Source organism: Trichoderma citrinoviride, assembly GCF_003025115.1.
Source record: "Trichoderma citrinoviride strain TUCIM 6016 unplaced genomic scaffold BBK36scaffold_11, whole genome shotgun sequence".
Classification (NCBI taxonomy): Eukaryota; Fungi; Ascomycota; class Sordariomycetes; order Hypocreales; family Hypocreaceae; genus Trichoderma; species Trichoderma citrinoviride.
In genome coordinates this window covers 879518-902562 of record NW_020194719.1, presented here as the reverse complement: position 1 = coordinate 902562, position 23045 = coordinate 879518, and the positions used below count along the sequence as shown (strand labels likewise).

The following is a 23045-nucleotide window of genomic DNA, read 5'->3' as shown; positions in this document are numbered from 1 at the left end:
CGGGATTATATATTGCACTGGATGAAATCATAACAATCTTCCGACTCATCTTCACCTCCAGGCGACGTATAATTTCTCTTCTCACTCATCTCTACCAACGTCCGCCGCCACGTCTTCCAGCGCGGTGCCATTATCCCCGTAACCGTATGCTGCTACCCAGGCTGTCCGCCGAGCACCGACCATGATGACCAGTCTTTCACCTCTTCCTGGCTTCGAGACTCTTTTTGTAACTTCGTCCCAGCGACATGTCAGCCAGGTATGGAGCTCGCCGAGGATGAACTCCAGTCCCGCACGTCTCAGGCAGAACGGATTGGAGCTAAAATCCCCAATTGTCTGCGACGACGCCGATTTCACGCATGTACAAAACGTAGCTTCAACAGTTGCCATTGCAGCCTGATGCTGGTGCTTTTCGGTTTGATCATTAACTTTGACAGCGGCTCTCCCATACTTTCCCAGCCGTCGGCCAGTCCCACCAGGCTTTACATAGCAATACCATCAGCTGATACAATTTGGAAGGCGCATTTTCTTCGTCAAGTATAGGCTTGATTGTTGATATTGGGACCTCCGCAGCAATCAAATGTCCTTCTAGGTTTTTGTTTAGGAACATGATGATGTCTCGTCTTCATTATTGCCGTAGTCTTGATGTAAGCCGTGCTCCTTAGAGCGGCATCAAGCTTGCTCCATTACCCCCTTGTCGGCACTGCGAATCTTTGATGAGAAGACATCTCTAGATATTGCTGCAATGAAGGTCACCGAAAAGAAGAAGAACTTGTCTGATGTGGGATAGCCGTCTCTGGTCATCTCGCCAGCCATCTCAGCACATGCCTTTTTTCGGCCATCCCGATCGCGTCCGAATCCCAGAGCTATGCATTTTGGGCTTCTTTGGGGTGCTTCCTTGGTCTTCCGGATTTTGGACGATCAGCCACAATGGCGTTCGTGATCTGTAACGGTCGGGCTGATGGTTCGAAGCCGGCCTTGATGGCCCGGCTGTAGATGCGGTTGACCTGGCGAGTTGATACACCTGCTATGATCTCTGCTATCGCTGTTGAAGATAGTCCTGTTGTAGCCTTGAGGGCCAGGACAGCCCCTCTGACAGCTAGATCAGTCCTCCCGTCAGTCGTCGTTTTATCTGTCATTTCGAGGTGTCTGAATAGCTTGAAGCTGCCATGTACAATCAAACGCCGTTGAAAGAAGTGGCTTTTGGGTGCACTGGGCCGGTCTGTTTGCTACCCAACGCACTAGATCTAATTAGGCAGGACATTACTTTTGGTGGCTTCACGTCAACCGCGGCTTCATCACCTCGAGAGATTAAAGCAGAAGAAAGCAAAGGATAAAGAACTCGATGAATAGAGTAGCATTTCCAACACTTCATCAATAACAGTGTCGACTTGGACCCTCAATCTTTAGCCGCCTACTTCTACCGCAGAAATCAGTCGCGTTGAGCACTGCTTGGTTTACCTACCTGCAGGTGGAACGCTGTCAATAGTCATCAATTGCAAACACCTCGCTGTGCATGATTTGTGCGAGGACGAACTCAGTATATATTAGCCTACCTTTAATATACCCTCCTCGATCATAGTACAGTATATGTCTACAGAGTTACACCAGACCTTACTTAAGGATATTACATGATCCTACTCCAGATTATGTCTCAGGATTAGCATAATTTTACGCGCATTCACGGCATATCACGATGGCTTTCGAGGGACTCCATTGCTATTACGGTATGTTGATGCTGAAGAGCCTGTTGATCATCCTTGTCGGCGTCAACTACCTTTAGGGAGGAAGTCATATCGAGTAATCTGAGCACAGCAAGGTGTGATAACTTCCCGTACGGAGTACATATACAATATCTTACACGGGAGACAGATGGTCTCGGATAGCCCTGATTCCGGCATCCACCTGGTACTGTATCCCTACCGAAATACTCAATATTGTACAATTCGTGTTTTACCTGGTATCTTTATTGCTCATTTCCAGCCGATGTTCACAATCCGCTCCAGAGTTTTGAACCCGTCGTGAGCGTACCCCTTGGTAACGTCGACCTTGTACTGCTTCCCATCCACCTTGATAATGCCATATCCCACATCAGTCCATGCTGCTCTTACGCCCGTAAATAGGTTCTTGAACGCACGGCCAATCCTTCGGAAGGGCATGGTAAGGAGGTGCTCCGTATCAAACTTCCACAGAGCCTTCTTCCGCGCTTCTTCTTCCATCTGTCTCTCCAATCGTCTCAGCTCTGGTACGTATTCGCTCGGGAGCGAGAAGCGAGTCTTGAGCGTGACATTATCGAGCGATGTGGTGATGACCTTTGGCTGAAGCAAGGGGAACATTCTCTTGACCTTGACTTCGAGCTGGGGTACGTTGGCGGCAATCCCTGGTCGTGCGGCTGCTGCTTGGCCTGCTACTTGAGCTGCCGCTTGGACAGGCGGCAGCACTCGGATGCTGCTGACAATGTTGGGAGTCTTGGAGATGAGGTAGAAGCCCATGGAGCCGAGCAGGGCGTAGGAAGCTGCAAATGTATATCCAACCCACACCGGGATGCCTTCTGGTTGTTGCACAGCCGTTGGGCCCGTCAAAACCGTCCAGGCTATGATGGATAGACCACTCGACCAGCACCCAAAATAGAACCAGAAATGCGAAGGCGCCTCGTATAAAAGCGTTGGTGTGGGCTTAGATGCCAGGCTCTTGACAAAGGCATATCGGCTAGGGGCCAATGAAGCCGCCGGTGAGGGTGGAGGATTCGTTTGGCTCGCTGTTGATCTCGGTTTAACGTCTTTCGGTATCTTGGGTTGAGGCTTCGGTATTGCAGAGACCCGCAACCGGAGGGATGATGTGAAGGGTCGAGATTGAGCGGTGGAGAGATCAGGGAGGAAAGTTCGGGGGATGAAGGTCGCTCGCGGACATGAGGCGAGGCGAAAGCCTCTCGCGAAGCTTGCCATGGCTGAACAGCAGCAATGAGCGCTGCGCAGCTCAGCTGAACGGTAGAGGTGAGGAAGGGTCGAGTTTCGGAGGCTCAGTTGGCTTCTGGTGTCATGAGGATGCTGCCATCACATGTAATGCTGCAAGATGAAGCTATCGCGAGCATCAATTGATGCACTTACAGCTCTTGGCAGAAAATGTTGAACTGCATCAGCCGATCCGATAGCTGCCGAGCGCTTATCTGTGGTTCTACGCTAAGATAAGAAGTTAGCGCTGTACCTAGCCAAAGGGCAGATGCTGTACGCGTGCTGAAGTCTCTAGAAAACAGCGCATCCTTCACCTGTTCGATTCGCGATTCTCTGTAGATGAAGTCGGCGTCTAAGCCTACCATACAGCTTTCACGCAGATTGATTGTGTCAAATCCTTGCCCTGTATATATTGGACGGTAAAGTTCTTGAGTGCGAAGGCACTCTTTATTACATGCGTTAGGCTCTGAAATACTGCATATGAAATCCCCCAAACGGGTACAAAGTACAAAGCAGGTACTCGCGATTCCGTACATTTTCACCCCACCAAAAAAAGTTACGTGGTCTGTGCGCGCCTTTGCCAGGGCCGATATTCCCAACAGCAAAGCAAAGAAAGCTCTCATCTTGCCAGCCATTTGAGCCTCTTTTGCCCGAGCATCACCACCCGAATCCCGCCTTTGCCTCAATTGAGCTCCAATGGCTTCATTTGCGGCGGCGTGCCGCATCTCGGCCCGCCTTGCAAGCGGAAGAGCTGCTCGCGGTAGGTCTCCCGTGTGCTCCAGCGCGCAAACTCACACCAAGAAGCCGTTACGACACAGAGAGATAGAGGAAGAAAGAGAGATAGAGATGGGATGGACCAGCGAGGCGCAGAGACGGATGATCGTGAAGAAACAGCTAATCTGATGCGACGACTTTCACAGGCTTTACCACGTCTTCACGATGCCTCGCAGCCCAGAACTTCGTCATGCCCGCCCTCTCCCCCACAATGACGGAGGGCAACATCGCCAATTGGAAGGTTAAAGAGGGCGACTCCTTCAGCGCCGGCGACGTCCTGCTCGAGATCGAAACCGACAAGGCCACCATGGACGTCGAGGCCCAGGAAGACGGCGTCGTGATGAAGATCTTCTCCCAGGATGGCAGCAAGGGCGTCCAGGTTGGCACCCGAATTGCCGTCTTGGCCGAAGCCGGAGATGATATCAGCACCCTCGAGCTTCCCCCGGACGAGCAGCCCAAGCAGGCAGCCCAGAGCACGTCAGAACCCGCCGCTCCGGCACCACGAGATGAGCCAAAGGCTACTTCGAAGCCTGCTGCCAAATCAGAAGCCGCTGCGAGCGGAACCTACGAACACAACTACCCACTGCTTCCCTCAGTCGGCCTTCTCGTACACGAGCATGGCATCAGCAAGGAGGACCTGAGCAAGATCAAGGGTACCGGACCCAACGGACGACTGCTGAAGGGTGATGTGCTGGCCTACGTTGGCGCCATCAACGCCGATCAGCCCGCCGCGGTGTCTTCCCGCCTTAACAAGCTGGCCCACCTGGACCTGAGCAATATCAAGGTGGCCGAGAAGAAGCCTGCCCCCTCCCCCAAGGCGTCCGAAGCCGCCTCCAAGGCCCCTGAAGCCGCGCCAAAGCCAGAAAAGGTCCTCGTCCAACTGCCCGTCTCGCTGGAACACGTCGTGGAGCTGCAACGACGGCTCCAGAGCGCCGCCGACGTCTCCGTCCCCATAGCCAAGTTCGTCTCCAAGGCCACCGCATTTGCAAACAGCCGCCTACCTGCCGTCCCTCGCGCTCCGACCACGAGTGAACTCTTCGATGAGGTTCTTGGTCTGAACAAGGCCAAAGCTACCAAATTCTCCCACGGATCCTATGTCCCTACAATAACCGATGGCTTCGCCGGCCCCCGGAGAACATCTGCCCCAAAGACTGACATTATTGACCTCTTGGCCGCCCCTGCCAAAAATTCCAGCTCTTCGTTGGCCAAACGGCCCGCCCCTAGGATCGATCCTGAACTCGTCCCTGGTGGAGTTCACTCGTTCGGTCTGCTGGTCCCCAAGGAAGAAAAGGCCAGGGCCGAGCTGTTTTTAGAGCGCTTCAAGCTCGCCCTGGAGGAGGTGCCTGAGACTTTGATATGAATTTGAGAACCCTTCTTGTCAGCTGAATTGTAATTATAATCATTTCCCCCCAAAAACTAGACCTTCAATTACTATATCTGAACACCATCTCTATCACCATGTTATTCCTGCTTGTTTCATGGATCTAGCTTGACCTCGGGGAGGGCGGAACGAGATGCGGCTGAAGTTCAAGGGGGCTGGACTCTGCTCCTATGCACACGCAGACTGGCCTGAAGGTGGACGGAGACAAGGTGATGCCTGGTCGATCAGTATTCGGCAAGGGGTGAATATGAGATCATCGCCGGCGACTTTTCTGACCAAATGAAGACAGATATCAGTGGCAAGACCCGGTACGCTGTGTGGCATCGGAGGATAGCTGCGTCTCGGGGTCGAAAGCAAACACTGACGGGTGAGACTTGGGCATACTTGCCAATGTTCGGTAAGCAAGGATACCGCTACTCTCTCTCTCATGACTGTCTCTGCTATCAGTTCTTGGTGCTACGTGTGAGCGGCGGTTGTCCGACTGGCTCGGTTTCGGGAGTCAAAGTCACACGCCAAAAGACCATTGCTTGTACGGAACAGGGATGACTTGTCTCATGCATCTACTCTTTTCTGCCCCCAATTCGCTCCCTTTCATGGGCCAATATCCCATTGTCTGAGATTTTTAGTGTCCGCCTTGCCACCATCACTGCTCCTCCTCCTGCTTTTCCCAAGTGCGATTGAGAACAACTCACTGCATTGTCCCATGATCCTTGACGTCGTTCCGCAGCGGGGAGATTGGCCGGCCACCTTCAGCCCGAGATGTTTCCAACGTCTTCCAAGCCAGCCGTAAGGTAGGATTTGCTTCCCATGGCGCTAACGCCTCGCGTGCTAACCGCAAAATGGCTGCAGCAACGGCAAGCCTGGACGCTGGGACTCGATCCCCCCCTCGAGCCTACCACCACACCACTGCTTGGTTCGATGCAAGGGTGATCAGGCACGTGGACACTCGCGGCGATGGCCGCATCTTGGAGACGTCGAATAGCACGCTCGAGGCCGTGCTTGTCCATTTGCAATCATCCCATGGCGCGGCAGCCAGACCCCGAGTATCTACACCGGCTGTCGCTTACTGCTCCGTCATTGGATATAGGGGGCCGGCGGGGTCGCTCGGTGAATGTAGCATGGATGATATGCATCAGGTACGAAGTACGTGGCGCAAGGGTTTCTCTAAGCCGTCAGGCTCTCAACGTTTATGCGGGCGCTAGTCCTTGGTCTAGACTTGCGCCGACATCGATCTTGGACCCTCGACAGCCTTGGTGGCCATCGATTTGCAAGCTGCCGGGGCCTGCTCTCCAGACGGTATGCGAGGGGGCGTCATTTGCATTCAGACGTGTCGACGCAGGCTCATCCAGAAGCATGTGACCCTGCTCAAAGAAGCATCTACGCGACGAATCCGACGTCAAGGAGCTGGGCCACAATGGCCGGGGGCACCGAAGCATGAGCTGTTGTCTCATTATGCTCGCCAAGTGGGCGCGAACCCTCCACGGCACTCGGGTGTATCGCCTGGATGTACGCGAAGCTCAGACGTCGCTGATCCCAGTTCGCCGAGCGGAAGACCCTGGCTCCGGTCACTCTATTTCACGATGCTCAGTACACAAAGCTGTGAATAGCATCGACACGGTTATTCGTACTGCAGGACATCAACATCGAGGGCGAGTATACGGAACGTTACCAGTTACTTACCCGGGGCTTGTCGACCATGAACTCTTTTCGTCATTGTGACGCTCTGGCACGTCGAATCGTCGGCGGATCTTGTCTTACTCGAATATCCTGGTAATTTCACCTGTGGCTCCAGAATAGTCATGAGAGGACGGAGGATATGTTGTGTACCCCGAGCCTCTGCCCCCCCGGGATTCATTTCTCCTCGCTCTTTCAAACCAACGTCCACACCCGCCAGTTCCAACACGCACATCCCGGACAAGGAGGGAGAAGAAAGAAAAGAAAAAAAAATATGCACAAGGCTGCGATGCCCAACTATGCACAATCGTCGTTTGGCTTCTTAGACTGACAGCAAGCGCTCCACTTCTCTATGGCCCGTCCACACTTGCGCTTACACGAGGCCTCCCAGTATTGTTTCGAGGCAGATACTGTGAAGGCCAACGTTGAATTCGGGTGGTTTTCACAGAGATTCCGTGTGTTAACCCGTGGCCGTGGACAAGGAGAGACAGTGCTACTACATCCCTTACCTCTCCCTGTCCTGGTCCCTATCCAACCCCCATTCTGTCCCTGTCTCTCTCTGTCTCTCCTTACTCCTTCTGGGGACGTACACTATTCAGCGATCATTGACCCCCATCCAAGCTGAATCTATCAGCATTGTTGGTCCTTGCTACCCCAATGATCGTCATTTAGTGGCGAGGCCTCAAGATCCTTTTCATTGATCCCCGGGAAAATGCTATAAGGGGATATGAAATTTGCGACCCAAGACATAAAAAGTGCGGCCGAGTATTTCGCTTTCATGTCCAGACGATGAAGGCTGTATTCTGTGTCTTTCGATAGGCGAGCTTTGTGCATGAATTCTTCTCGTTCTTTCTCTTGGCTCGAGGGGACGACGACGGCCAATCCCAGGTCTGTTTCTGTATGTATGTATTACGGACTATGACCAACGCTAACAAGGCCGACGGCAGCTCGAATACTCTTATCGTTCGCGATGTTTCAGCTGCCAATAAAGCTTCGCCGAAGGGTTGCTTTTGCCCAGGATGTTTAAATGACATGCGCGGCAGCAGAGTCGCACTGTTCCATAGGCCCATGCTGAACGGGGATAGATCGAACTGATGCTATACATACACATACAGCTGCAGAGCGGTCTGAGATGGTGAAGGAGCCAGTCTCCACCTCGACGCGCGCTGGGTGCAAGCCCAACTGGGCGTCAAGCTCCTAACGCGGCAGGACGGAGGCGGCTGGCTCGCCTGATGCCAACGAGAGTTACGTTTGCTCATCAGTGCTACTTACGGCGAGGCTCTGCCAGAGAACATGCCAACGCAGATGCCAGGTACTACATACAGAGCTGAGTCTATCCTTGACGCCACGAATTGCCAGATTCAGGTCCTTTGCAGAACCCTCCACCAGCCCTCATTTGTTGCCCGGTATATACCGCGGCTGCCGGAGTCGAGGACAAGAAGACACACACACACACACACACAGAGAGAGAGAGAGACATGGAAAGAGAAAGACCTCCACTACGTCACCGATGGGCAGCAGGCATGAATTCAAAGCCCGACGCCAAGAGGACCTTTGGGACAACAAGCAAGCAGCGTTGGAACGATCAGGCGGGTTCGGGCCTAGTACATCTTTACCAATCACTCGGAGTCATTAATCTCCTCAGTAGCCCAATGAAGACTTGCCACAGACCACCAAACGGCATATGCTTGAGGCCGAACAGCTCGGGGGTGTGTATTTGCTCCTGTCCCACCCACACGTCAGGAAAATCGCACACCGGTTCCCTTCTCTGCTGGCTTGATATTCCCCCCCAGGTGTCACCATCTATCAAAAGGGTTTGGCACTGCCAGTCTGACATTACATCCAAGCTACCCAGTCAATCGAGGCCGTCGGGCTTGCTTCTGCATCAGGGGGGGTCGTGTTAACCTCAATGCCCCATGAATAGGGGACTGTCTCATCCATCCTGCTCAGGTGTCCTTCCCATCTGCATACTCCCGATCCAATCTCACGGCCATCGGTTTCCTCCCACCCCAGAAGAGGTCCCTCGCTAGCTGGCTAGCACCAACACCGGGTAGACCAGACCCTTGAAGCAGAGGGAGAGGTGACGGGGCCGCGATAACCTCCCATCACAGCATTGGGGGAAAGTTTGTGCCTTACCGCCACGTGGGCACTTCTTACTTACTCCCCGACTCTCTTTCTTTTCTGACAGAGAGCTCACACGACGCGGGGGTTACCAAGCTTCAAGGCCCTATAAGTGCATGATGACGGCGGACAAGCTGTCGTGGAGGCTCCGTGGATCGCTTCTACGGTAGCTGGCGTCTCCGCCTCTGGTAACTACTACAAGAGAGGGAGACTACCCCGGGTTTCGCAGAGGTTTCCGTCAGCCTCCGCGCCCGCCTCTGTCTGTCTGTCAGTCAGTCTGCCCATCTGGCTGTCGGACGCACAACACACCTCTCGCCCCTCATGACCCGGCCCAGAGTTCCAGACGACAAGCGACAGAGGACTGCGCGGGCCTGCGATTCTTGCAAGCGTCGGAAGCAGAAGGTGAGTCTACGAGTCATCAGACAAATTTTCATTCCGTTGGCCCCAAAGGAATTGGGCCGTTTGGGCTCGTCTTCTTTCCCCTTCCCGTAACGCTCCAAGGGACGGACACGCACTCGCATACATACACATCACATCCGCATACGCACACGCACACGCATCCCGAAAGGGGGACGGAATGGATGAAAAGGACAAGACGGATGAACAAAAGAACCAAAGCTGGTCATCGCAACGTTCATTTGCGCTATTACAACACGTTTCCCACACATCAATTCCTGACTATCGAATGTCGCAATATGCATGTCACCCCCAACATGCGTTTTCGGTGACCGGAATATTGGCAGTTCGTGCGGAGAGAGACAAAAAAAAGTGATCTCCTCCCACTTCAGCTGCAGCGAACTATTCCGAGCGAGGCGAAAACAATATGCGAGTGAGCCGGTGGTGTTGGTCCGATTGCACAGCATATGTACGGTCCGTATCATGTCTGTGCAATGTGACAGATCCTCTACATTCATCCCAGCGCCCGGCTATAACATGGCTTGACCCGGCATAAGTGTGTTGGCAAGCGGACGCATTGCCCCTTTGGACAAGCCGTGCCGTCCATGGCGTCTCAATACAAAAAGCAAGCTGCATGGGAAGCAATGCGAAATGCCCTCGCTAAGATTCTCGCATGCTACTCTCGTCCGTCTCGGTTATGTACGCTGCATGGGCTGACATTTTGCTTCCAAGTGCAATGGCCTTCACCCGTGCAACACGTGTATCAAGAGGAACTTGATATGCGACTACACGGACGGCCGAGGCCCTGCCAAACTCATGGCCGTCCATACGACGTCTCCTACGGGACAGAGCCTCGCTTCTGACTCTGTCGACACCATCGGCGCAACTCCTCCCGTACACGAGGCGACCCTCGATGCGTCCCCGAAGCGATCGTCCAAGCAGGCCAAACTCGCGCGACAGGCGAAGCGCAGGAGCCAAGGCAAGGAAAAGTACTCCCGCCACGTCTATGATGTCTCCTCCGTCAGCGAGGGCGATGAGAGCTTCCGCAACAGCACGGCGTCCGAGACGGACGAGGAGGCCGAAGTTATTGGCCAGATCAGAATGCTGCAAGATCCCATGAAGCGGCTTCGTAAGTGCCTTTTCCCCTCGAAGAAGACATAAAGGAGACTCCCAAGTCAAAGGCTAATCAATGAGGGTAGTGTATATCGGAGACTCGTCCACCCTCTCGTATCTGCAGTTAATTCGTATGATTGTTTTCAACACGACCGGTTCGTCTGCGTTTACGGATGATCCAAGCCGACACCACATCTTGGAGCCTATCACGGCGGCCGCCCAGAGCTCCATGATACCTTATATGCTGCCAAATAGAGATGTAACGAATTTCTTGGTTCAATCATTTTTTGTTAACGTATGGCTGATGATCCCATCCCCCCTTACCCCCTATCACAATGCCGTACGACACCAATGGCTAACAATCCCGCTACAGACCAACGGTCTAATAGAACTGTTTGACCGAGCAACGTTTTACCAGTATCTAGATGCATGTTATTCGGGCCCCTTGGAGGTCAATCCATCGACACTTTGTTTAGTTTATCTGACTTTGGCAATTGGTTTTGTTCTGGCATCGCCGGCTCCAAACAGCCCGGAGGAGCTGATGATGAAGAGTTTCCAAGAGGGGCCAGGGGAGAGGGCGGAAGCCCTTTTCCGGGCTGCTAAGTGTCTGAGTGATCCCCTTAACGGGGTTGAGCACGCAGACTTGTGGATGATTCAGGCTTGGACTTTGATGGCGTTTTACATGTTGATCATATCGAAGCGCAACGCGGCATACGCATATTGTGGTGAGTACATGCGCCCCGGAACTAACGCTTTCTGGCTAATACCCCTTCCCCTTTCCTCCTTTTGTACTGACATGGATCTGCTTTTATAGGAATGGCTGTCCGCTCTGCGTATTCCCTCGGTTTGCATCGAATCCGGGACACGATGATGAAGTTTAACAACGAGATCGCAAGGCGTAACCTTTGGAGAAGCCTGTTTGTTCTTGACACGTTCCTCGCCACGGCTCTCGGGCGTCCCGCCGCAATAAGCGAAGAGGACTGTTCGAGCGACTCGTTGGATTCGCCAGCAGACCTCTTGCTTGACACCGCCCAGCAAGGAGAAGACATGGTCAGGACCGTCAGCCTCGACGCATCCGTCCGGATCTCCAGGTCCATTGGCACCATGCTGAAGAAGGTCTACTCGGAGCGCAAGATTTCGACCAAGCTGGCTCAGGAGATTGTCGATGACTGTCAGCTATGGGCTTTCAACGGTCATCCGTCGTTGGCAGCAAACGACCTCCTCCATGGAAAGGCTCCGGTGGAAATGGGCATTCCCATTCTGCACGTGCACTTGCTTCATTACCATTCCATCCTTCTCCTGAGCAGGCCCTTTTTCATCGACCTTTTGGTCAAGACGCGGCCAACCATCTCGGGCGACGTCGAACCGTTTCACCGAACGTTTTCGAGATCGGAAAAGTTTTCTCAAGCGTGCGTGGCCGCATCGACTCATTCGGTCACGCTCATCCAGGCGGCGTTTGAAGCAAAGTATTTGCCGCGACGTAACCCTTTTATCTTGTAAGTCTCCCGCCCACACACACGTTGAAGCATCGTCTACGAGCAGGCTGCTAACGCAGATCCCGTCTGGGCAGATATTTTCTTTTTGCGGCGGCCTTGATTATCTTGAGTAATGAGTTTGCTGGTTTATACGAAAACGAGCATTACGCAGTGTCCATGACGAGCGCCATCAAAATCATGGACTACTGCGCGGCTGAAGACGTTCAGGCTCAGCGCATGCTCTACATCCTAAAGTCCTTCCTCGCCGACGTGGAGAAGCACCTCAAGTCTTCTGTGACGGGTGTGGCCCTGCCCGAGTGCCATATCGGCGACCCGGAGGAGGTTCTGCACACGAGAAGGCAGAGTCTCACCGCTCGGCGAACCAACAGCCACCACCATCAGCAGCAGCAGCAGCAACAACAACCACAGCAGCAGCCGTCGTCGCCCATTGGTGGAGGATCTTCGTCTGACGCCATGGAGTACTATCCTCACATGGAGACGGACGCCCGCCCATCGACCGTTCACGTTCAGGACATGGGCCCCCTCGTGATGCGGGGAGAGCGTGCCATGGCGTCGTCGACTACGAGCCCGACCATGTCGACGCGCGCGAATGCTGCCCCTCGCTCGCTATACCGGAGGACAGACCTCGCCTTTTCGAAGCCGGATGAACAGCAGCAGCAGCAAGAGTTTGAGGACCTGGGTCCCCACAGCAGCCCAGCTGATTTCCAGTCGTCGTCCATGGATTCGGAGGAGACCAAGATATACACTCATCACGACTTCAACAGCCCGACAATGATGTCTCACGCGGAGCAGTCGGCTTTCCAGGCTCAACAACAGCACCATCATCATCATGGAGGTGGCGCCGGCGGCGGCGGCTTCAGGGGGTATCCCACCGCCGCTGCTCCTGGGGTGTCGTCGTCGAATAGGGGTCGGGAGAACGAGAGGACTCATTTTGGAGGAGGGCACTATCTGTATGTCGATGACAAATGAGTGGGGGGTTTGTCGGCGGGGCTTGTTGTTTGAAAGGGAAGGGTATTGTGTTTGCGTATGTGTGTGTGTGTGTGTGTGTGTATGTGTGTTTCCCCTGTCTCGGATACCAGCCAGGCTATGAAGGACTATCCCGCTTGAAGGCATATGAAAAGGTAGTAAAGATTTTTTTATGTTTTACTTTTCATGTTTTTTCTTTTAAGAGTATTCTTTTCTTTGTCCATATTTGATGCAGTTTTTAGGTTTTTATTTCATTTGTTTATATAGCCATGACGACACTCATATATTCAAAGTATCTATAACCAAGCAAAACGCCCATCATCTCGCAAACCTGACTGGTACACCTCTCTCTATATTATATATCAAGGTATTGGCCAAACATGGGGCCTCTCTACCACGAACTGGGGCCAAAATGCTCTCCCTGCGCAACGTGCTTCCTCACAGCCGTCCCCTGGTAGTCCATCGTCGTGGTCACGACGTCGTTGCCCCACCACCTCGGTGGATCGATCCCGTGCAACGTAAACGCAAAGAAGACGAAGAGCGTAGCCAGCGCCAGGCCCAGATCCAAGCCGGACGACGTCAAGAAGTTGGACCGGCTCCACCACCGGAAGTGCCGCTTCTTGATCCAGAACTGGAAGACGAAGCCGACGATGCCCCAGGAGAAGTAATTGAGCGGGGTGGCGGGCGGGATGGCGCCCGGGCCGCCGAAGAGGAGCGGCGCGATGAGGTATCGGACGGGGGACTTGGGGTACTTTTTGATGGCGAGGTAGATGGCGACGGGGGTGACGGCGCCGATGATGAAGAAGATGAAGAGGCCCGAGTAGATTTGGCCGGGTGAGAACATGCGGCCTGGGCCGATGAGGCCCCATATGACGGAGGCTGAAACGGTGAGGGAGAATGGATTAGTATTGGGAATCTACATGTAACAAAGGGAGGATGAGATGCTGGTGTTTGGTTATGATTCTCACCAGAGTAAAAGACCCTTCCTCCCGGACACGTGAAGTGATCTTCCTGCTGGTCATCGCACACGTTGTCGATGTTGTTGAGAGCCATGTTAAGGACGAGAACTTGGATTATGCATGAATATGTCGTGGCAACAACCTGCGCTAGGAACATGGTTCTGGGAGGGATCTTCATGTAATGGCCAAACTTGAGATCGGAGACGAAATTGAGTGCTTGAGACCTGTTGAAGGGGGGGGGTGAGTGGGTTGAACGATTGAACCTATGAAGAGAATATTGTGTAGTTTGTTCACTTACATGGTAATGTAGCCAAAAGTTTTGAAGCTAATTATGCACGTTTGCATGGTTAGTGACAAGATCCCTCTCCCCCTTTCGCCTTGCGGCATAAACATGCGGGATAAACATACAGCATGAGTGCAAGAGGCCGTCCCGGCTGGATGTAGCCGTAGACAAACTCCGTAAGCACATTGAGGCCAATCTGGTTGTTCGTGACTGCTTGAATGATGCCGATTGGCAAGGAGAAGCCAAACGAGATCATGACGGCCAGCAAAAAGGCCCACCAGGTGAGATTGGTTGGGTACGCAAGCACTGTATAGAAGCCCAATGCCAGCATCTAAGTCAAGGTACGATGATGTCAGCGGGTGCCGAAGGTGATGGTTGCCTGTGCTGGGCAAAGATTGACCGGAAAGGGGGGAGGGGGCAAGGAGGATACTGACAATGGCGAAGAGGGAGAGGTACCACCACGTAGGTGCCTCTTTGTACTTTCTCATCAGCTTCATATGGATGTCCGGCTTTTCGGTAGTGCTGTTCATGTACTGCCTCCAGATGTACTTGCCGTGGTGAAGATAAGTGTACACCACGAGAGAGGAGATGGCTGCGAAGGACAGGCCATACGATATGGCAAAAGTGGTGCTATTGAACGGATGAGTCTTGGGCCACGGAATGAGGCCACTCTAGGGACAGTCGGGCCATTTACCTGATGAACAATGGCGAGTAGCTTTTGTATGCTTCCTCGTTGAGAGTCATGTCGGAGTTTACAACCCGGGTGATGTTGTACCTTGCTCCGGTATTGTCGTAGATGCTGGCATCGTTGATGGGTAGGAACGAGCCGTACCACGTCCCGGCGAATTGAAGGAGGATTGACAGTCCCAGGTAGAACACGACAACGCTGATCAAGGTGTTGGCAATGGCGTGCCTAGATTTGTTCTCGTCAGGACTACCGCAGCAAGGTTTGCAGGCCTGTGTAACTCACCAAGGCGAGACCAGGGGGGATCCGATGTAACCCGACACTTGGCTCCAGTCAAAGGTGATGGGAATAAGGGACAGGCCAGTGTATCCACCAAAAAGTTGGTTGATTGTTGGGCTCTGGGGCGCCATCCATGTTGGAAAAGCAAAAACGCTCAGAAACTGGGCAAAGAAGCCCGGGATGAAGTAATAGACGAAAGATGCCGCCGTGACAAGGCCGAACCACGTATATCTAGGGAAGCGGCCCCCAAAGACGGTGGGATCCAGTCCATCACCCGACTCATACATGGCATTCATCATGGTCACGGAAGCTAGATTCCCGGGCCATATCATGGACGCAGGATACACTATAGTCAAGCAGGCGGTTAGATGCCAGCGTCAGGGGCGTCGATCCAAAGGTAAGGGGGGGTATTCAAACCAAGATATTTTCGCATCACGCCGGCAATGCCGTAGCCTAAGGATTGGGTAGAAATAGTAAGCAGAATCTGGAAGAGCAATCCGAAATTCTGCTTGTAAAAGATCATTTGCGCCAAGATAATGTCTGTCGAGTAGGCAACAGAAAAGGACACAGACGCCATGACTCCGATAATGGCATGCTCCTTCATGTTGAAGGGGCCCGGATTCAGACTCCACTTGATGCCGAAGAAGCTAAACTCCCGTTCCGGGACGAATCGTGCCCAGCCGTGACCGATGGGCCACGCGATGATTTGAGCCACAAGGGGGCCAATGGAGATGGTTGGCCGGCGCAGAGAGAAGATGGTGTTCATCGAGGCACCGATTATGACGAGAGACAATCCGATTGTCCAAGCACGAACCGTGCTGCACGGCACGTCTTCGTCAAAGTTGTGAACGGCCGCGCGAACTTCGGGATATGGAGAGTTTTCCTGCTCGTCCTCCTCCTCCTCGCCCCCTTTAGACTCGTCATCGGATAAACCGTCTTCAGCCCGGGTGCGATGGCGAGACTCATGGTCCTCTGGCAGGTTTGGGTCCATGAGAAGCTCATACTCAGACCCTTGGTCGTCGTCGTCCAGGTCGTTCCGTGCGCCTGAATCCGGCCATTTGGAGATGGTCTCGCGTAGATTCTCCATGAGGCCGGTTGTTGGACTCGAAAGAGAATGGCGAGGATGAGGCCCGGATTCACTCTCGCGCCCGCTGGCTTCCGCCATGTTGTCCATGGTATGTTCCAATGCCACACGCTGGCTGGACAATAGCGATATAGGGGCCGATATCAGCGGGAGAGTTTTGGTGGACCAAGGACAGTTTGTAAGAGTAAGCCGGATGATGAGGTGAGGCCGTGGGCACGGGAGACCTTTCCCTTCCTCGCTTTCTCGCTCTTTCTCACGCTCTCTTCCTCTTCCTCGCCTCAGTTTGAAGAATCCATATTGAATGAAAGACGATTGATTCTATATATTGAGAGGTTGGTCAACGGCACTCAACCGCTAAGATGGCTTGGATAGTGGCCACGCGACAATAGAGCAAGCGCCGGCAACTATCGCAAGCAGATTCCGGAGATTTCGGTACGATCCCGATGGCCGATAAGGGTTGAAGGGGCTGACACAGGCAATTGCTAGTAAAGCAGCTCTCGAATGAGTGATCTGAGGCGATTATTTTCGCATGTTGAAGGAGGATGAAATTCAAGACAGAACAGAGACAAGGAAGGAGACGAGACGAGACAAGACGCAGCGACCCCTAACGGTGAGCACTTGCGTCACTACGGAAAGGGGCTTAGTGTGCTTCCTCCGGCGCTAGCTGACAATAAGCTGTTAGACCACAACGGGCCATTTCCACGCCCAATTGATCAATTATATCCGCTCGAAGAATTCATATTCGGCATCTTGTATTTCTCATCTCAGTTCAACAACACCAAAACGCCACCAAAAGGCTACTCACGAGCACCGGCTGAGCAGCCTCAAGCAAAGCCGCACTACGGTCCCTGATATGGAATCATAGAAAAACAATGCGACGAGTTGTCGTGACTGGCCTCGGTGCCATCACGCCTCTCGGGCTCGGCATCCAGCGCACCTGGGCTCGTCTGATAGCAGGCGAGTCCGGCATCGTCAGCGTGGCCGAGCGGGAGCCGAGACAGCGATGGCGGGAGCTGACGTGTACCGTTGCCGGCGTCGTGCCTCAGGGGGCGGGCGGCAGGGCTCACGGCTTATGGAGGGCTGACGACTGGCTCAGTGCCGCCGAGCAGCGGCGCATGTCTCTGTTCACGCAGTACGCCATTGCGGCGAGCGACATGGCCCTGGAGGATGCCGGGTGGAAGGCATCGCGGCTGGAGGATCAAGAGGCTACGGGGGTGTGTTTGGGGAGCGGGATTGGGAACCTGGAGGAGATGTATGAGACGAGCCTCTCTCACGGCAAAGACGTGAGCTTCTGCCTCTGCCGACATCTGGTTTTTAGTAGCAACTAACACGAAGTTTGAACATACCTTAGGGTTACAGAAAAGTGTCACCGCTCTTCGTGCCGAAGCTCCTCATCAACATGGCCTCTGGGCACATTGCCATGCGGCACGGGTTCCAGGGCCCGAACCACGCTGCAACAACAGCTTGCACGACGGGAGCGCACTCCATCGGAGACGCAGCCCGGTTCATCGCCCATGGAGATGCCGACGTCATGGTCGCCGGAGGAGCAGAATCATGCATCCATCCTCTCACCTTTGCCGGCTTCGGCAGAGCCAGGTCCCTAACCACAGCCTACAACGATAGACCGCAGTCAGCATGCCGCCCGTTTGACGCCGACCGAGACGGCTTTGTCATTGCCGAGGGGGCAGCAGTGTGCGTGCTTGAGGAGCTTGAGCATGCAAAGGCCAGGGGGGCAAGGATCTACGCTGAAGTCCGCGGATACGGATGCAGCGGCGACGCTCACCACATGACGGCACCGCGCGAAGACGGTCACGGAGCCTATCTTGCCATGAAGAAGGCGTTGAAGAGCGCGGGCATCAAGCCCTCGCAAGTGGACTACGTGAATGCTCATGCCACGAGCACGCAGGTAGGAGACTCGGCGGAGGCGGCGGCTATCAAGAGGATCATGCTGGGTGAAGAAGGTGTTTCGGCCGAGGCTCGAGTCACTGTGAGCAGCACCAAGGGAGCGATAGGGCACTTGCTGGGTGCAGCGGGAGCCATCGAGTCTCTCTTTTGCATCCTGGCCATTCACGAGGTGAGATCCGAGCTTTATCTAATCATCTGATACGGGAACTGGCCCAGAAACTGACTTGTATGACTCTGCAGGGAACCGTACCAGCAACTCTCAACCTGGAGCGGCCAGATGTCGGCGTCGACTTCAACTTTGTTCCCCTGAAGAGCCAGGAGAAGGAGGTGAGGGTCGCGCTGAGCAACAGCTTTGGGTTTGGCGGGACCAACAGCACGCTGGTGTTTTCCAAGCTTGAGTAAGGTGTTGTTGTTGAATACCTACATATGTAACAATAGTGTAACAATAGTGTAACAATGTGTACATGATCATGTTATCTCTATACCTACTATATGCTTTTCGGTCCTTTACATGTGAACAGCGGTCATGCTTACATCAAAGCATCCATGATTCCTCCATTGCCGTCAATCTGCCCCTCCAAACGCATCTGGACCCTGCATCAACCACTCCAAGATCCGTCCAATGGCGCGGGGCAGCCGCGGTTTAGCCGCTCCCAGCAAGCCACTAACATCTGCCCCAAATCCACCGCGTCATGGAAGAGCTACTAGAATCTAGTATCGGCTACCTTATCAAAGAGAAGAGAGAGAGAAAAAAATCCACACTACAGCTTTCCGCCCAGCCTACGGAAATCTGCCTCTCCTCCTGCTTCCATGGCCACTCCAACTCCACAGACGCACCTCGCCTCGCCTCGATAGCCCCCCCAATTCCTCGACTTTGCCCTCTCTCTCTCTCTTTCTCTCCATACTTTTCCATCCAAATCATCCATCCACTTCACCCACAATGGCCTGCGAGAGCTGCAGGTCCCAGGCCCGGACGCTCCTCCGAGTCGCATCCCGCACCTCGACCGTATCCCGATCCTCTTCTTCTCGGGCAGCCGCCACATCAGTCCTCGTTCCTCTTCTCAGCGCACACGCTCCGCCCGTCCGGACGCCCTCGTCATCACGCAGCTTCGGCAGCACAAGCTCGAGAAGGATCCTGGGAGGCCTCGGAAGCTCGATTGGGGAGTCGTACCGCGTCCTGGGTGCCTCCGAGAGGATATTCAAGGCGTGCTCCAAGGCGGCCGACTATCGCATCACCGAGGAGGAGCGCAAGAATGACCAGGTCGAGAGGTTAGAGGACGGCGAAGAGATTGGCAAGTCTCTGGAAGACGGCAACATCTGGCACAACGGTACGTCGCTTTTGCCTCAAAAAGCCCCCCCAATTCATCATATATATACAGATCTATATGTGTGTATAGGGCTACCAAGCTGACTCGCTCACGAATACAAAAAACAGCCTTCAAGCTCCCGCCAACGTTCAGCACCTGGTCGCACGTCACCATGCTGCACCTCTACCTCGTCAACGCCCGCATACGCTGCCTCGAGCGCGACGCCTACCGCAACTGGCAGCAGCAGCTCATCGACCACTTCTTCTTCGAGTGCGAGAAGAAGATGCACATTGACCACAACATCACCTCGAGCGCCCTGCGCCAGCGCTACCTCAAGGACATCTTTGTCCAGTGGCGCGGCCTGCTGCTGGCCTACGACGAGGGGCTCATCAAGGGCGACGCCGTGCTGGCCAGCGCCGTGTGGAGGAACCTGTTCAAGGGCGACCCCGAGGTCGACCCGCGCGCGCTCGTCGCCATTGTCGGGTGGATGCGCTCGGGGCTCGCGGCGCTCGAGGGCGCGTCGGACATGGCCATGTCCAATCGGGCGCTCGAGGTGCTGGCGAGGCCGGTGGACGTGTTCTGGACGAGGCTGGAGGAGCCGTTCAAGAGGGAGGACGGCAAGGCTGCGGTGCAGGACGCAAAGGACGTCAAGGAGGTCAAGGAGGCGAAGCCTATTGCTGAGACGGCTCAGGCTGCTTGAAAGAAGGGGGGATGATGATGATGACAGTCAAAGAAAAGGGAACTTCAAAGTGGCGACTCTGGGATCTGTACAAACTATGTAAAGTGTCTGGGTGAAAACATGGTATACGGGCGGGGATCAGAGGAAACAAACAGAGGCGTTGAATGGATCTATTACATGTAGTAACGCAGTTGTATGTGTACAAGGGAGACGCAATAATGATGGGCTCGAACATCCCACCTCCTGGTAGCCCCCATCTGACCATTTATCGTATATACATACAGCAACACGCAGATGCAATCACGTCTATATCCACGCTCATCATCCCAACTCAATCCCTCTCCCACATCTCAAACTCATACCTGACGCCCGCCTCCTCCTGCCCCCCCTCCTCGACCTCCTCCCCCGTCCACCGCTGCAGCTCCTCCCTCGACCTCCTCCTCCACCCCTCGGGCCCTCCCCCTCCTCCTCCTCCTCCATCCGCCCTCAGGTCCAGCGGGAAAAACACGTCGCACTCAAAGTCGGCATCGATCCTCGTCAGCAGCACCCTCCTGGCGGCCGGGTGCCGCAGCGCAGCCTCGTAGATCTGCGCGCCGCCCATGACGAAGACGCGGGCGCCGGTCCCCGCGCTGGCGGCTTCGTGGGCGTACTGCAGGGCCGCCTCGACGGAGGGGACGCGGATCTCTTCGGCGCTGGCTGATGGTGGCGATGATGGTGATGAGGAGGGGGCTTTCGCGGCAGCGGCGGCGGAGCGGCTGATGACGATGTTGAGGCGGTTCTTCAAGGGTCGGAATTTGGGGGGGATGGAATTCCATGTTTTGCGGCCCATGATGACTGCGTTTTGGGGGGCCTGTAGAAAAGGAATCAGCAATTTTTATTCCCTGTTACATAAGAATAACATGTATTGTTCGCGGCAAAGTTGATTCTGATATCGTAGGGTTCATGTCTGGGGCGAATTGTGAGGTTTGAGGGATGGAAATTTTCATTTTTTTTTTTTTACCTGCGATGAGGCGGGAACCCGCGTCGTGACGCGAGCAAAATACTGCATCTCCCGCTTGAGGCCCTTCCAGGGCATGGTCCCCTGGAAGCCTATCCCCATGCTGCGGGTTGCGGCTACGATGAGGGTGAGTTCGGGGGCTGTCATGGTTGGTGTCTGCGTGTTCTGTGTTGTATGTATGTGTGTGGTTGAGTGAGTGAGTGAGTGAGTTGGTGGGACATAAATGTGTAAGTGCGCGTTACGTCGGTGGTTTTAGCGCAGCGATCGCGGTTCACTGGGTTGAGAGATGGGGGTTGCAGGACACGGGTGTGACGAAACTACTACCTACCTGGAAACAGCTACAGTGGATGGTTTTTTTTTTGTATAAAAGCCTCAGTTTGAGAATCAACATCTGCTTGAGGATAGGGAGGATATTTCTGCATGCTGTGTCATTGATTCAACTTGCACTGCCTAGACTGCTGCTAAACGCCCCTTGCTACAACTTGGACGGGGTCAGCACAGCAATATCTTGAAAAGGAACGTCCAGAAACTTGTAAATGTGATTGAACCTACAATCCGTCGTTAGCATAAGACCGTTCCTAATCTCGTTTATAAAAGCATGCATCATGTAAGACTCACCGATCGCTGCCAAAGAACGGCTCCTGCTCGCCCTTGTCATTCGTCACCCAGAACCACGGCGCGCCAAAGGCCCCCAGATCAACAGCCCTCTTGGTCGTAGCCAGAAGCACCTCCTTCATGCTCCCCCGGCTCTGCATAATCCTGTCCACCTCGTCCTCTGTGAAAAGCTTCTTCTTCTCCTCGCTGTTACCGTCACTACTGTTGTTGCCGGGCTTCTCCGTCGCCCCTTGCAGCACGGCACGCAGGTTCTCCTCCGGGATGAGGTTGACGTTGGGAGGCGTCCAGAAGGCGATGAAGCACGCCTCCAAGACGGCCAGGAAGGTGGCCCGCGGGTGGTTGGCCTTGATGTAGTGCAGGGCGCGCAGTGGCGAGATGGTGTGGGAAACGGCCATGAGGTCTGGCGGGCTGCGGATGCTGGAGAGGCCGACGCGGTTGGCGGCGCGGCGGGAGTCATGCTGCAGGTATTTGGCCTTGACCTTGTTTGTCCATGGAGGGCTGTTGCCTGAGAGGTGGTTGATGCCGCCCAGCAGCACGGGATGGAATCTAAACAGGTCGACGTCATGAGTACTTAGATGATCCGATATAGCGGCTATACGATGATATGTAGGAGGCGGTGGTGATGACGGCTTACTCTATTTCCACTCCGTTGGCCGCCAGCTTATCGCGGTTCTGCGCCAAGTCGACAAAGGCGACGTAGCTGAAGAAGGATGCTGGCCATCATGTTCATGTTCGTCAGTGACGGTAGGATGGATAAAGCAAAAGAAATGGAAGACACGACATCAAATCAAGGGAACAGCCACCACCCCTAACCGGCACACCAGACCCGAATCCCTGAAGCAAAGAGGCTACTCACCGAGATCCAGGAAGCACTCAATCTTGCCTCCCATGACTTGGCTTTTTCCCCCTTTTCCTCAACTCCTCAAATTCCCACTGTTACCCCGGGTTTTCCGCTTTTCACCAAGATCCAATTCGGGTAGTACTAGTAGCAGGAGAATCTCAGCTTCGGGTTCCCGCAGCTAGCAAAGGCGTAGATGGCGTGATGGAAGATGATGACAATATCAGAAAATCAACAAAGTGTGTCCAGCAGCTTGTTGTTACATGTCCGCAGCCAGATCTCACATTAATTCATCCAAACTTCCCCGGCTTATTACTCCCTCCGCCTAGAACCTTGCCGGGGGAGAGTGGGATCAAGCGCTATAGCTGGACGCTGAAACTAACGAGCCGAGGCATCGACATCCACTGGAATCCAGCTGCCAAATGTTCACTAATCACCAAAATGATGCTGCACCGGCTCCACAACGCTCGGCAGCTTCAGCTTCCAACTCTGCGAACCTATTGCATCGATTTATAGGTCGTGGCTGATGATGACATGTGCTTGGA

General features: G+C 54.2%; 8 protein-coding genes across 8 annotated transcripts; 4 read left to right on the top strand and 4 right to left on the bottom strand.

Moving 5' to 3' along the window:
• Positions 1–1970: 1970 nt before the first annotated feature.
• BBK36DRAFT_21926 (hypothetical protein) lies at positions 1971–2942 on the bottom strand (the record flags this gene model as incomplete). The annotated part of the gene is made up of 1 exon (XM_024897928.1): positions 1971–2942. One exon carries the CDS (start codon positions 2940–2942, stop codon positions 1971–1973), a length of 972 nt encoding a protein of 323 aa, XP_024747619.1.
• A 702-nt stretch (positions 2943–3644) lies between these two features.
• Positions 3645–5082, top strand: BBK36DRAFT_1143124 (E3-binding protein; the record flags this gene model as incomplete). The annotated part of the gene is made up of 2 exons (XM_024893574.1): positions 3645–3708; positions 3869–5082. The coding sequence occupies 2 exons, from the start codon at positions 3645–3647 to the stop codon at positions 5080–5082; spliced, it is 1278 nt and encodes a 425-aa protein (XP_024747618.1).
• A 4694-nt stretch (positions 5083–9776) lies between these two features.
• BBK36DRAFT_1178937 (fungal-specific transcription factor domain-containing protein) lies at positions 9777–12872 on the top strand (the record flags this gene model as incomplete). Its single annotated transcript, XM_024896155.1, has 5 exons — positions 9777–9993; positions 10027–10423; positions 10797–11132; positions 11222–11903; positions 11978–12872. Exons 1-5 carry the CDS (start codon positions 9946–9948, stop codon positions 12870–12872), a joined length of 2358 nt encoding a protein of 785 aa, XP_024747617.1. The 5' UTR covers positions 9777–9945.
• Positions 12873–13260: 388 nt separating this feature from the next.
• BBK36DRAFT_1170869 (sexual differentiation protein) lies at positions 13261–16162 on the bottom strand (the record flags this gene model as incomplete). The annotated part of the gene is made up of 8 exons (XM_024895501.1): positions 13261–13748; positions 13838–14052; positions 14127–14153; positions 14237–14442; positions 14546–14741; positions 14806–15024; positions 15082–15421; positions 15493–16162. 8 exons carry the CDS (start codon positions 16160–16162, stop codon positions 13261–13263), a joined length of 2361 nt encoding a protein of 786 aa, XP_024747616.1.
• Positions 16163–16931: 769 nt separating this feature from the next.
• Positions 16932–18512, top strand: BBK36DRAFT_1136052 (3-oxoacyl synthase). The gene is given in 5 exon segments (XM_024892849.1): positions 16932–16953; positions 17001–17442; positions 17511–18233; positions 18305–18466; positions 18478–18512. The coding sequence occupies 3 exon segments, from the start codon at positions 17032–17034 to the stop codon at positions 18464–18466; spliced, it is 1296 nt and encodes a 431-aa protein (XP_024747615.1). The 5' UTR covers positions 16932–16953; positions 17001–17031; the 3' UTR covers positions 18478–18512.
• A 486-nt stretch (positions 18513–18998) lies between these two features.
• BBK36DRAFT_1178922 (hypothetical protein) lies at positions 18999–20071 on the top strand (the record flags this gene model as incomplete). The annotated part of the gene is made up of 2 exons (XM_024896154.1): positions 18999–19392; positions 19500–20071. Exons 1-2 carry the CDS (start codon positions 19005–19007, stop codon positions 20069–20071), a joined length of 960 nt encoding a protein of 319 aa, XP_024747614.1. The 5' UTR covers positions 18999–19004.
• Positions 20072–20381: 310 nt separating this feature from the next.
• On the bottom strand, positions 20382–21194 carry BBK36DRAFT_1164506 (hypothetical protein; the record flags this gene model as incomplete). The annotated part of the gene is made up of 2 exons (XM_024894651.1): positions 20382–20900; positions 21051–21194. 2 exons carry the CDS (start codon positions 21192–21194, stop codon positions 20382–20384), a joined length of 663 nt encoding a protein of 220 aa, XP_024747613.1.
• Positions 21195–21516: 322 nt separating this feature from the next.
• BBK36DRAFT_1136050 (thioredoxin-like protein) lies at positions 21517–22553 on the bottom strand (the record flags this gene model as incomplete). Its single annotated transcript, XM_024892848.1, has 4 exons — positions 21517–21595; positions 21666–22208; positions 22297–22375; positions 22519–22553. Coding segments are annotated over 4 exons (730 nt in total), but the record flags the coding sequence as incomplete, so codon positions are not given.
• Between the last annotated feature and the right edge of the window lie 492 nt (positions 22554–23045).

Coding starts and splice junctions, on each gene's coding strand:
- BBK36DRAFT_1136052 (XM_024892849.1), top strand. CDS start 17,032: ATGCGACGAGTTGTCGTGACTGGCCTCGGTGCCATCACGCCTCTCGGG. Junction 17,443..17,510: donor GCCTCTCTCACGGCAAAGAC/GTGAGCTTCTGC, acceptor AACATACCTTAG/GGTTACAGAAAAGTGTCACC. Junction 18,234..18,304: donor GCATCCTGGCCATTCACGAG/GTGAGATCCGAG, acceptor ATGACTCTGCAG/GGAACCGTACCAGCAACTCT.